This window comes from Rhea americana, unplaced genomic scaffold (assembly GCF_003343005.1).
Source record: "Rhea americana isolate MKP2758 unplaced genomic scaffold, rheAme1 scaffold_340, whole genome shotgun sequence".
NCBI lineage: Eukaryota > Metazoa > Chordata > Aves > Rheiformes > Rheidae > Rhea > Rhea americana.
The window spans coordinates 73981-86654 of NW_028186469.1; the positions used below are offsets into that span (position 1 = coordinate 73981).

At 37.3% G+C, this 12674-nt stretch overlaps 1 protein-coding gene across 3 annotated transcripts in view; it reads left to right on the forward strand.

The window, feature by feature from the left end:
• Nucleotides 1-13: 13 nt before the first annotated feature.
• The window catches only part of LOC146592213 (histone-arginine methyltransferase CARM1-like), a 64088-nt gene continuing 51427 nt past the window's right edge, over nt 14-12674 (forward strand). For all 3 annotated transcript variants that reach the window (XR_014896642.1, XM_085311423.1, XM_085311424.1), the window contains exon 1: nt 14-216. Coding sequence is in view for 2 of the 3 variants with exons in the window: in XM_085311423.1 (XP_085167549.1) it covers nt 45-216 (172 nt within the window). In the remaining variant the exon portion in view is untranslated. The remainder of the gene's footprint in view (nt 217-12674) is intronic.

A 12674-nucleotide genomic window follows, 5' to 3' on the forward strand; every position in this document is an offset into this window, starting at 1 on the left:
GCCGCCGGCCGGCGCAGCGCGGCTCGCTGCCGGCGGCGGGAATCATGGCGGCCGCGGCGCCGCACACGCAGCCGCCGCTGCGCTACAGCGTGAAGCTGCTGCTGGTCAGCGAGGAGCAGCTGCCGGCGGGGCTGCCCCTCGCCAGCCCCGGGCAGAAGGCGCTGCAACTGGAGGTGCAGCCGGGGGAGCAGGACGCTGACGTGACGGTGACAGACGGTTAAGTACCGCGCCGCTGCGCCGGCGGCCGCGCAAGGCGGCGAGACGCGGCGCACTGGGCTGTGGCCGCCGCGCCGGGCGTTGGAGCCGTCGGTCGGGCAGCAGTAACGGCCGCAGAGAGCCCTGCGGGGCAGCGCGCTGCGCGGAGCTCGGCTCCCCTTTGCCCTGCTGCCGCGGGCTTGTTAGCGGCACAGCGCCTTGATGACCCGAACCCGCGGCAGGATCACGTTTTCCCTTTTGTTCCTGAGCGCTCTTAAGAACTTCCGCTAGGCCCAGCCCAGCAGGTCTTTGCCACCTCGCCTGAAGCACAAGATCTCGATTTCTTCTAGCGAATCAAACGGAGGAGACCAAGCAGCAGAGCTGGAAAAGAATAAAATAAAAAAGAGTAAAGGGAGTACAGACTGCTTTGTAGCTGTCTACACAGAGCTACGTCTCCTCTGCCTTCCCTGCCCCGATGCCAGCTAGGCAGCTGTGCTGCGCAGGGACGCTGCGTTCCCTGGGCCGGCGGCCGGCCTTTGCTGGCCTGCCCACTGTGCACTCTGGCCCGCTTCCCTCTGTATGTGGTCTTCGAAGGTGTACAGGGCTTACGAAGCAAGGGTGAAGCCTGTGTGCTCATAAGGCATCTGCAGTTTTTCTCACAGATGTGTTATGGGCTGGTAGTACAGCTGTCGCACGGTGGAACCCGGTTGGTTCTGAGTGGAGGACGAACTGCAACAGCTGTAATTGCAGAAAGCAATTAAGCATGCCCTCAGTGGGGGAAGGGGGTGAATATTAGCACCACTCTTAAGCAGTTCTAGACTCCCAACTCTTGCTGTGACTTTGGTTTTTCGAAAGTGATCCGAGTTACTTGTGAAAGGATTACTGGAAGAGGTGGATTACAATTATGTGTGGTTTTAGGCCAGCAGTGTAAACAAATCCATTTGTACACCAGTTGATACAGATATTTGCCTGTCAGAGCAAACAGTCCTTTAAGATACTGTTTTATAGAGCAGGAGTGACAAAAAAATGACCATTGATCCCAGACGGGACGTATGTGGGTCTTGGATTGCATTAATTTAAAGATGCTTGTAGTCACTGCTCACGTATTAGTCTTTCACTTTGCTTATGCTCAGTTCTTCCTCATGTGTGAAGGAAGGACCTAYGGGAAATTCAAAGTTAGCAGATACTTTATGTGGAAAGAATCGCATGGGTTGCAACTGAAAACTGAAGATGCAGAAGTGATTTTTTTTCTTTATGTCCAGCAGCACTGGGGTAAAGATATGGAATTGGTATTTTCCTTATGTCTAGCAGCACTGGGGTGTAATTTACGAAGTATTTGTTTGGTAACTTTTGTGTAAGGGTAGATAACAGGATCAGTATATTATGATATCATTCTTGCTAAAAGAGGAGAGCTCGCATACTTGTTATGAGGTGCAAACTATCTTTTGCCTTTTATGATAAAATGTTCATGCTTCTAGCTGTGCCTTGTCAGACCAGGTGCATGACAGGAATCTTTTTAGTGATAACTAGAAGTTGAGTAATGCTTGGACATTTGGGGTATTAAATGGGTGATAAAGTTTGCAAACAACTGGATAACCTAATCTCTTCTAAATTCTGCCACTCTTATGTATTTGGCATTAATATTTCCTCATTAGCATGATCTTACTGTTACTTATTTAGGCTCAGCTAGAATTGACAGTTTCATTCTGAAAGGGAATGTTTTCTTACAAAGCTTGAATAGGAGTGATCAAGAGAAAAATCACCACAGCATGTTGTTGGTAAGACATAGGTTATATAAGCAATAAAAGAAATAATTGACATAATTTGAAGTGTTGGGTTTCCCCCCACCCTGTACTCACACTGAGGTGTTGAAAATTACTTTATCTTCAGACTTGCTAGATGAATAAGTTTCCCAAAGCTGGCTATGTTTGGGAAAAAACAATTAAGTAATTGTGATACTCTGAACTCATGTTGTAGGAGGATTGTTGTTTCTTTTCTGATGATAAAGAAACAGAGCTCTTGTTTGGCCTGCCACCGACTTTCTTTACTGATAATGAAATACTTGTCTGGAAAGATTTTAGTGGAGAATTAACTTTATACTTTTTAATTTATATTTTAAAGTGATAAAATAACCTCCAATCAAACTGCCTTTAACTTGCAGATCACTTAAAAATTATCATGACTACACAGAAATTCTTTAGCTGTAGGTCTGTGGTTAAACTGGCAGTCAGAAGGTTTTATGGTTCACCTATCACTGCTGTATTTAGTCCTGTACTATTAATGTCTGTAATGTAATAATGGTGCTTGAACACAGAGCTAAATATGAACATAGACTGTGCCGTCTCATGAGTTTAAAGGTAGCATGTGGCTGGGTTCTGTTGTGGTTGATAAAAATTTTTGCCCTCCTCACTGGCAGTGTTATCGTATGCTTACTCTTTGGGCTGGAGCAGGGAATGTCATCATTAATCCTTAATGTTACCCATTCAAGTAGATCCACACTGGGACAGTATAGTGCCTAAAATCTAGGGAAACCAATCCAAAGACTTCATTCCCCAGAAAGGAGTGGAATTTCTCCAGAAGTGGAACAACTGGTCATGGACCTAAGAGATGCAGAAATTTGCAAACAGATGCAGGATGTTCAAGAAAGGAAAAAGAATGAAGGTTTATGCTTTAGTGAGAGACAGATCTATTTCAACTGTGGGACAGGAGAAAGAAAGAGGTTCTACAGTACAGTATAATTATATGTAGAATGGGAAAAAACATGAGACTTAGCAGAATAGAGGTGCGGAAGGCAGCAAGTGAGTGCCCTTCTGAATGCTGTGTGGAGGGACCAATACTGAGCTGGAGCTGCAGCCTTTTGGAAGAAGTATCCATCAGGGCATTGGTTCCTGGTGAGCTGTGAACCCAGCCTCATGTGGAGGGAGAGTGTTGTCAATAAGATGGATGATCGCCAGGTCCTGTTGACTTCCATGACTGTTCTTAACCTCTGATTTGGGAATGAAAATGCAATCTGCAAAACCATGCTAGAAAAGTTGCCAACCACTTATGTGAGGAATTTGATCTTGACTCAAAATATTTTCTGCGATGTTGATCAGAAGCAGGAGAATTGCTGTTAGCTATGACATTATGCATTGCTTTTGGAGGACGGGATATTAAAAATATAATTTATACCTGTCTTATGGAATGATGATAATAGAAATGAAGAAATCGTGGTTGGAAAATTTAGAACTCTGGGGACAAAAGTACGAAACTGGTGTCCAAGAAGTTTTCCAGAGAGACCAGGAGAAAAGCCGAGACTGCAGCCTACTTGGATCAAGGGAAGCTTAAGAGCAAATGGCACAATGTAATGCAGGATACAGAAAGGATGTAAATGTAGCAGTCCTGTGGCTTTTCCAGGCCTCTGATACCTTTTGGATTCACTTTCATGTGGTAATGCTCAGTCTGTAAACAAGCAGTGATCTTAAAGAAGTTAGCAAGGTTTTTATTGAAGGCGTTAAGCCAAAATTTGTGATGAGCCTGGAGACTTAACCTCTCAACAGCACCTCTACATTCATTTTGTCTTATTCTTGTTTAACTGCTTTGAATGACTGTCAGCCAGTGTTTCTCTGAAGTACATTTTTCCCAATTCCTTTGACAGCTCGGTAGGCAATTACAGTAAGCTTCCTTACATATCCTGTTAGAAACATGGTGTAAACTCCTTGGAAGTTCTTACTGATTTTGGTTCCTATTATTGGTTTATTGGTGCCTTTTTTTTAGTCCCGTAAAAATAACAGTGAAACAAACACAGAGAAGATTTAGGTTTTCAAAGAAGAAAATGCCTTCTGCCTCAATAGGTCTGAACATATTGAAGCTTAGARTAGGAGTTGGTAGCTAACCATTGCATCATCCATACAGTTTTTCATTAAAGTGCAGGCTTTGTAGACATGCATGTTATACCAGCTGTTCACTCATTAGTTTGTTTTTGCTGAGATTACTAAGAATAATCAAATCTCTGATACATTTTTAGGACAGGGTTCATTGCTATACCTGATAATTTTTGTTGAAGGAGAAAGAGAACCAGAGAAGTTATCACTTTCTTTCTTTATTTCTTTTTTTTTTTTCTTTTTTTTCTTTTTTTTTTTGGTGGTTCAAAAGTTATTTAAGAAAAATTAAACAGTCTAATGAAAAGGTAATTTTCTGTCTAATAATATTCAGAATATCTCACAGAGTGATACATAAGTAGTATCTGTTTCTGCAAACAATTTTTGTTCTGAACACCTGTATAGAAACTAAATGAAACTAGGGGTAAGGGAGGAGTAAGTCATATTTGTTTTGTCAAATCAGCAAAAAATTGTTTTTTGAAATTCTGCTGTTTTTCACCTTCTTTCTGCCAGTACCTGCAATAAAGTTTTTTGTTTTATCTGAAGACAGACATAAAAATTGTGAGACTGGTAGATTCTTTTCTCTCAAATGTATTCATAGTTGAAAGAAAATTTGGAAGTCTGTAATAAATCTGTGTTTTGTTCTTTATATGTGTTAGATGAGGTCAAAAAAGAAGAGAAACTTGAGTCTTCCATGCACAAGAAAGGCTACAGGGTAAATGCTCTCCTTCAGACTTGCTATGGTTTCTTCACATGTGAGAGCTAATCTTTTTAAAATACTTCTAAATTGTTGCTGGTCAGAAAGGATGGCCTTCTACCAATAGCCATGAATTATGGAATAATCAATACAATAATTTAAGTGACTGTCCCAATGAAATTCTGTTGGATTTTACCACACTTTTCATAGGTATTTAAATTTTTTTTAAGATTCTTAATTATGTCATAAATGGTTGCCTATTTACTGAATTCCAACTTTTGAACTCTAGGAGAAATGACATCCAATTTTTGATCATGTTATTAATATTATATTCTTTGTTTAAAGTCACTTAACTCTTCAGGAGTCTGATGAAGCAGAAAATCAAATGAGCTGATCACATCTTGGATGCAGATAAGTTGAATGGACAGTAGGGAGTATTGACTATCGTACTGCATACTATAGCTGCAGAGAAGCTCTGCTCCTTTTTGTCTTAATAAGTACTGGTATTAGAATCCACATCTTCAACTGGAGTAAAATGACAAGGGGGAAATTAATGTAGCAATATTGAACTCAAGGAAAATACGTTCTGTTTGTTCTATCCAAAGTAAGGATGCTAATTAAAACTTCATAGCTTGGAAAATTCATCACTGCAAACTGGTCTGGTTCTACCAAATCAGTGGTAATAGATCAGTCATGGTAGTGAGTTTCAAATACCATTTGGCTGGATTGGATAGAAACCATTAACCACAAGACGTAAAATCCATATACTTTTAGTTGGCTGCTGATTGGTTCCACGCATGTGGTACCTTGTAGTTGGATATACTGCATTTTTTTTTTCAAGTCCCGTATTGAGGCTATTTTTTAATCTTAAAACATTGAGAGACTAAGAAAATAAGATAATTCAGTTATGAGCTGAAGTTCAGACGTATCAAGGTTAAAAATATTGCAGAGTTTATTGTTAGCATGAACTGTGAGTGCTTGTTTACGTTCTAATGCTATTTATTAGTAGCATCGCACAGATAGTGGTAGTATCAACAGCCCTGGTGTGATGGTAGGGGGCAATCACTGCAAATATCTCTAAGCAGCAGAACTGATGTGGTTTGCAATTTCCTTTTTTCTTTTTTTCTTGCCTTTTCCTTTACCTGAAAATCTTCCTAGTGGGGAAAAAGAGTTGCTTCAGAAAGTTTAGGCAGACCACATGAATAACATTTTATAGGTATAATTCAAGGGCCTCCTAACATGCTGGTGACGTGAAGGCTTTTAGTCATCCTTATGCATTTCTTACAGTATTTCCTAAAGGATTTCAGGGGATTAGACAATACACTTAAATTTCTTTAAGTTATCATGCCTATTTTAAGGCCTTTTTTTGTTTGTTTTACTTTCTCAGAGGGAAATTGCAGGTCTCTTCATCAGACAATTCATCAGACACTGCAAAGACACTGCATTTGCCTGGACATATCTAATCATCCTTTTTCAGTGTTTGTCATTTAAACCAGTTCCTTCTGTTCTGCAAATTAACTTGCAAATTATGCTATCATTTGATGACTCTCATTCTATTACTGATTATACAGCTTTCTAGGAAAAATGTCAGGCTTTGACTGACTTGCAAGGTTTTGAAAGCATATGTTGAGAAAGTATGTAAGATATCGTGCACTTTTTGAACCTAAACCACTGAATAAGGTCCTTGAGGAAACAGAGTTAAAATTTTCAAACCTAAATATATAGTGGTAAGTTGAAACAGTTAGAAATATCTTTTCACAATTTTAAGTTAATAATCCTAAATGACCTGTCAGAAATTTAATGTCTCAGAGAATAAAGATGCTTCAATATTTTGTTACTTTGCTGCAGCTCAATATTAATTTAGCAAATTAAATTATAACTTTGAACATCCAATACTCATGCTAAGAACAGATGATACGGAATTAGTTCCATGAAGAACTATGCATATTTTCCATGATAATGCATTTTTCTTACATTTTTTTTTCATACATTGTAGGTAGATAGCATACCTCAATGAATATATTTGGCCAACTTTGTGTGTGTTTGCTTTTAAATTGTTGTGTAGTAGCCCTAAAACCTTGCCTATATATTTTAATAAAAACTAGTTCTTTCCTAAAGAATTCATCAGAGAATACAGATGAATGCTAGAAAGAATGAAAATATGGTATCCTTGTTTTGTATTTCACAAGCTAAGGAAACTTGAGGTTTTTTTTAATGTTAGGAGTCAGCTAGGAAGTGTCACAGTAAATGTTTAGAATTAGTTTAGGATATTTTTTAATTGAGGGAGGAGAAAATACTACCTCCGAAATAGATTTACTTTTCTGGGTTTATTGGGAAGAGAGAAGGGAGGTTATTTGGGATTTTAAGAGCATAGGTTTGTTTCACTGAATTACCTGAACTGTATGCATAAAAAATAAGAATAGTTACATGCCAAACTGGCCTGATTCAGAGCCCACTGATATTGGTGAAAAGATTCTCACTGTCTTAAAGGGAGCCTGGATCAGCTGCTGCCTTATCTCCTTTTTTCCAATTGAAGCTAAAGGGATCAGTGTATCCCATAGGCAAAAAAAAAGACAACTGAAATTTGCCAGACACGTTTTCTTAAGTTGTTGTACTCAGTAATGTAGTGTATTCATCAGTACATTTTGTTGACCCACACTTTTGTCTCTTGTGCATCAAAAGCCTCTGCTGTTTTGCATACTACTGATAAGTGAAGCAATTTTTTAATACACATAAGGGTTTTCTTGTAGTAGTGGTGCTATAATCCTGATCTCACAGGGGACTAGCATATATTTGTTTTAGCATAATAAGAGTTACTAGTTGTAATGGTTTTATAGTAATATAGATAGATGGACAGATAGATAGAGTGTATATGTAGAGAGAGTGTATATATATATAGAGAGAGAGAGTAATATTTCCCTGTTCATTTTTGAATTTTATAAGTATGAATTTTATTTTATTGACTCTGTGAGTAAACTGAAGCTATGTACAAATGTATTTAGATCTTGAGGAAAATCTAAAAATAAGTTATTTTCTCCTTCTTTCAAACTTTCAGTAATTTTGCATATTATTTATAAATTCATTAAAGTATCTGCATCTGCAAGCACACTTGAAAATTGCTGGTACACTTTTATGTTTATTTATATACTCAGTAGAAAGTCACTTAGTCATAAATCCTGATCTTTCCAAAATACATACAAGTAATTTCGTCTCTATGATTTATTGACATTGACTTCAATTGGCAGTGCACATGGGCGTAACTTGAGTGGCATTACTTCTGCATGTGTTTGTAGGATCAGGTTCTTTGTACCCGGAAAACAAATGGCAGATAGACATCTGGAAAGGAAACCATCCATACTGAGATCATGATGGGCTGATCACATTAGGGCCAGCTGCTTGTATGCCAGGTTCTTCTGGCAACTAAGGAGTGTTCACTAGAGAGAAGTTTTCTGATCATTTCGCACTGTCATGTGTGTGTAATGTTCCAAATATGAAACGGAATTTCAGTGTGAACTCTACAAGTGTTTCTAAAACTGTAGCAAAAATGTTTTATTGACATCTTACTTTTTCTAAATACAGCTATGGTTATTTGATTATCAAATAAGCAGGATGTAGAATGTGTATGAGATGCTGGTGGTATAGAGAGAGGGTAATAATAGGTTCAAACATACATAGGGGAAGTTTCATAGGAGAAGTTCCAAATTTTTTGGCAGGATTTAGTATCAAATCTGGAATTCTTGAATCTTAATTATTAATTACTATATTTTGTAGACAGTACTTTAGCACTTCTGTGAAGCAATTAAAAGATTCCTGAATTGTATCAGGTATAGTTAGAATATGATAAACTAATAAATTCAGACATTTCTGCTGTTTTGGAATAAGAGGAAGGGAATGACTGAAAATTGTGGACTATATGTCTAACTATAAGATATTAAGGTAAGGCAACACAGAATCTTGATGTCCTGAAGGTTTGTTTGAGTCTTTTATTTCTCACTTTCCTCTTACCACTGATGGATTAAAAATATAAGATATATCTGTATCTGATGATAAAATTCAACAAAACCTATATATTGGGCCCAGCAGGTCCATACATCTTGGGCAGTGATTCAATTTCTTAGTTCTCCTAGTTTTAGGAAAATAGAGAAAAGTCAGTCTTAAGGAGAAGTCTGTCTCTTTACAGAGTCATGGATAAGAGGTTACTAATTTACTACTCTCTTTTTCTTCATTAAAGGATGACGGTTTTAGAAAAAAATCTGTTTTTTAAACTTATATTTGATGATACATTTTATTAGCCAATAAGTAGTAGTTAAGCATTAGATGGTACATTTTAGTTTAGTTCTCCGCATAATGTGGAAGAAGCTGTTATCTCAAAGTGGTAAAATTCATTTGCTGCAGGCATTTATTGCCAGACTGTACTCATTAATACTTTAAAAAATACTGCTGCTGAGAATATTGTGCTTTTCAATCATTTTTATTATTATTTAAATGTAAGTGGTTAAACCACATATCATAACTTTCTCTTGATATTTTTACGGCAGTTTATCTATGTGTTACTATAGCTGTAAGGTGCTGAGTCGCTCAAAAATGTATGGACATAAAATTGCCAAAACCAAGATAAAAGTGAGTATTTGATTGAAATTAGAAAAGAAAAATGATTGCAAGGGTGAGGAAAGAAGTCTGTCTCCACATTCTGGAAATCTGGTAGCACTATACTGGTCTCTTCCTATTTAAGATGTTTTTGTATAAAGAAGGAGATGCAAAGACTCATTAAGCTGAGTAGACACCAATAGTGTGAAATCAGTTAACTACTAGCAGAATGAGGCATTACGAAATGGTATTCTCGATTTTCCTCTTGATTTTCCTCTTAAGTCCATAAAAATTACTTAAAAGTAGCTTTTACACTGCCATTGTATTCTTTGTATCTATGCTACTTGAAAACCCAGTGCTGTATTGCTGCATTGTCTCCAAGCTACAGTGACTTGCCACAATAGTTTCCAATTACTATTTTGTAAATTTGAGGTTAATGAAACCGAACCAGTTTATAGAGAAAATAAACTTTAAATATTCTTGTAGAGATACTTGTGTATAACTTGTTAATATATTTCTCAGGATGGAAACACTTCCACTTTTATATATATATGTATATATAAACACTTATATATATATATATATATATATATATATATATATATATATATATAAACGTTCATCTGAAAAATACACTTAATTTCTCTAAAGGTTGCTGCAGTATAGCTAAAACATATATTCTCTGCCTCAAATAATGTTCTAATTGTGGTTATTTCAGAGTATTTGCTTGAGCTCTGACTGTCTCACAAACTATATCCAAGACAGGATTCCAAAAGGGCAGTTGTCCTAAGTCATCGTCATGGTGAATTCATGTCACGTGGATTCTTTACACATCCTGGGTGCCCATTTTAGTCATGTATTGGGCTTTAAACGGTGCACTTAATATTTAGAGGAGGCATCACTAGTGAGATTTCAGACAGAGGTATTTGTTTGGGTAAAGTGGCTTGAATATTGGAAAAATACTAGGACCTGTTGATTCTGAATATCAATCTGACTACTTATATCTTGCTTTTGGTTTAATAAACTGAGTGGTGCTTTTAAAAATTGGATATGTCATTTACATTAGTAATCAGAATAGTCTCAGTTGTTACTGCAACATGATACTTAATCTTCTTGAGGCTCATGGAATAAATAGCACTACTCATAAAATCATCACAATTGTTCACTGCCACAGTATTCTTTCACCGCTTGCAGTCGGCAGCTTTTGATCTGCTTGTGATTACATATTTTACTGGTTAAGCTGCATGGCTGGAGATAAAAGCAGAGCTCTGTTTTCAGGTTGACAGACTAGCACTCCTTAACAGGTGCACGGTAAAAGCCAGCTATGCCTTCAAAGGTCAGGTTATATATTAACTTTGAGTGTGTTGCCTGTAGATAGCTTCCAGACTTGAGTCAGTATCTTTGGAAGATGAGGTGTTTTGCTGTGCTGGTCTACTACCTTAGGTTAACGGTTGCTGAGGGATCTTTGCATTCTGCTCTGTTGTGCACATAAATACTCTCCATTGCATTTGAGGTATTAAAAGATCTCAAGAATCAGCCAAAGCAATGAGCCCTGTGATACAGGTGAGCAGGCTCATTTAGAGCCCACTATAGTGCTTCATTTACATCATCTTCTATTTTTGTCAGTTGCAAAAGGTGATGGTGAAGAAAGTATGGAAGAAAGTTATCTGTGTGAAAACCAGTTTTTGTCAATAGTCATCTTAATTATGCAGGCCTATTTTTGAAACGAGATAAAAGTATAGGGAACAAAGGAAATGGAAACAGAAAGCTTATAGGAGTAGATAAGCTGTCTTAGAACATCTTTGCTCTAAGGGTAATTTGTAATAATTATTGAATTAATGTATATATCTTCCTCCTTTTAATCCACAGACACAAAGAAAATCTTAAAGTAAAAAATACTTTGACATGAGGATCAGGACAAGCAGAGGGGGAGAAAAGTAACAGCAAATGCTAAATCTTACGTTCCTTGAAAGAGTTCTATCACTTAGGGAAAGTCACTGAGAGATGTATGCCTTTTCAGTTGATTCAATGTTTTAGCTAAACAACTTAGTTTCAAGAAGTGTGGAAAGTATTTCAAACCATTTTTAGATAACAAATTTTACTTAACACCTTAATCAGAGGAAGAGCAGTCCAAAAGCAAATACTTATTTCTCGGGTACTAGGAATCTGTGTGCAGATACAGCTATCTGCTACATCTGTTTCTGAAGTAAACAACCACTGTCTAGACTTATTTCCAACAAGAGCATTTCATTTCAGATATCATTGAGCACTGTGCTATGAAAGTGAAATTATGGAGAACTTGTTGCTTTGGTTTCTTTTTATCTAGTTTTGCCCCCTTCTTTGTCCCTTTCCCAGACTTTATCATGTTTCTGCTCAGATAGTTGTTTTCAGGGTTTGCTGCCAAGGAACACTTCACCAGGATCTCTTTTAAAGAGGAGCAATGGTGGAAGACTGGTACTTCAGACTTTTTCTCATTAGTTATATGCTGCCTAAGGAAAAGATTTTAAAGAAATTAATAATCTGTTGTATTTTTCTGCTTAGAAGTCATTTAGCAAGTATTGATTAGAGGCACTAGTCTATATTTAAATTTAAGGTCAGTTTATTACCCTAGTGCTTGTTTAAGGCTTGTTTTTGTTTGAGAAAAAGGTAAGAGAAAAATATGAAATGTGTAAATCCTTTTGAAACTTTCGTTTATTTATTCTTTTTTCTTTCATTCATCATGAGTGGATTTTTTTTTCCTGTTGCAAGAAAATGGCACTCATTTGTTACCTAACAGAGTAACTTTGCATTTTGAGATTAAAGGAAGTCTAGGCCTCTTTGTAATTATGCGCTTAAATTGCATGGAATTTGAGTTTGTATGCCTTGCTGAAGTTGCAGCCAGTGTGTGTAGTTCATGCTGTATAGTATCCATGCTGTATTCATGCTGTATAGTTCATCAGTATAGTATCCTAAGACTTTTCATTTGAAGTGATAGTAATAGTAAAGCTCTGATTTGGTAGACTATTATGGAAATAAAATGGCTAACTAGGCAAGTCTTCAAGGCTTGGATCTCTGCAGAACTTTCATTACATGATACAACAGTCTTTTTAGACAGTTGGATTGTGGTTATTCTTTATAGAAAACAAAGAGGAAGGGTGCTTCTTTCTATATTAGAATGGTATGGTGCATTATTTGAACTTTAAGACTACCTGCTGACTTGTTGTGCCACCCTACCTGATTTCCTATTTTTGAAATGAAAACCCCTTATCATCGTGTTGGAAGTAAGTCCAGACAGTGTTTGTTTGCAGGGGAAATGGGTTGGCATGCTGTACTGTCTTCGAACAGCAGAACTAGTT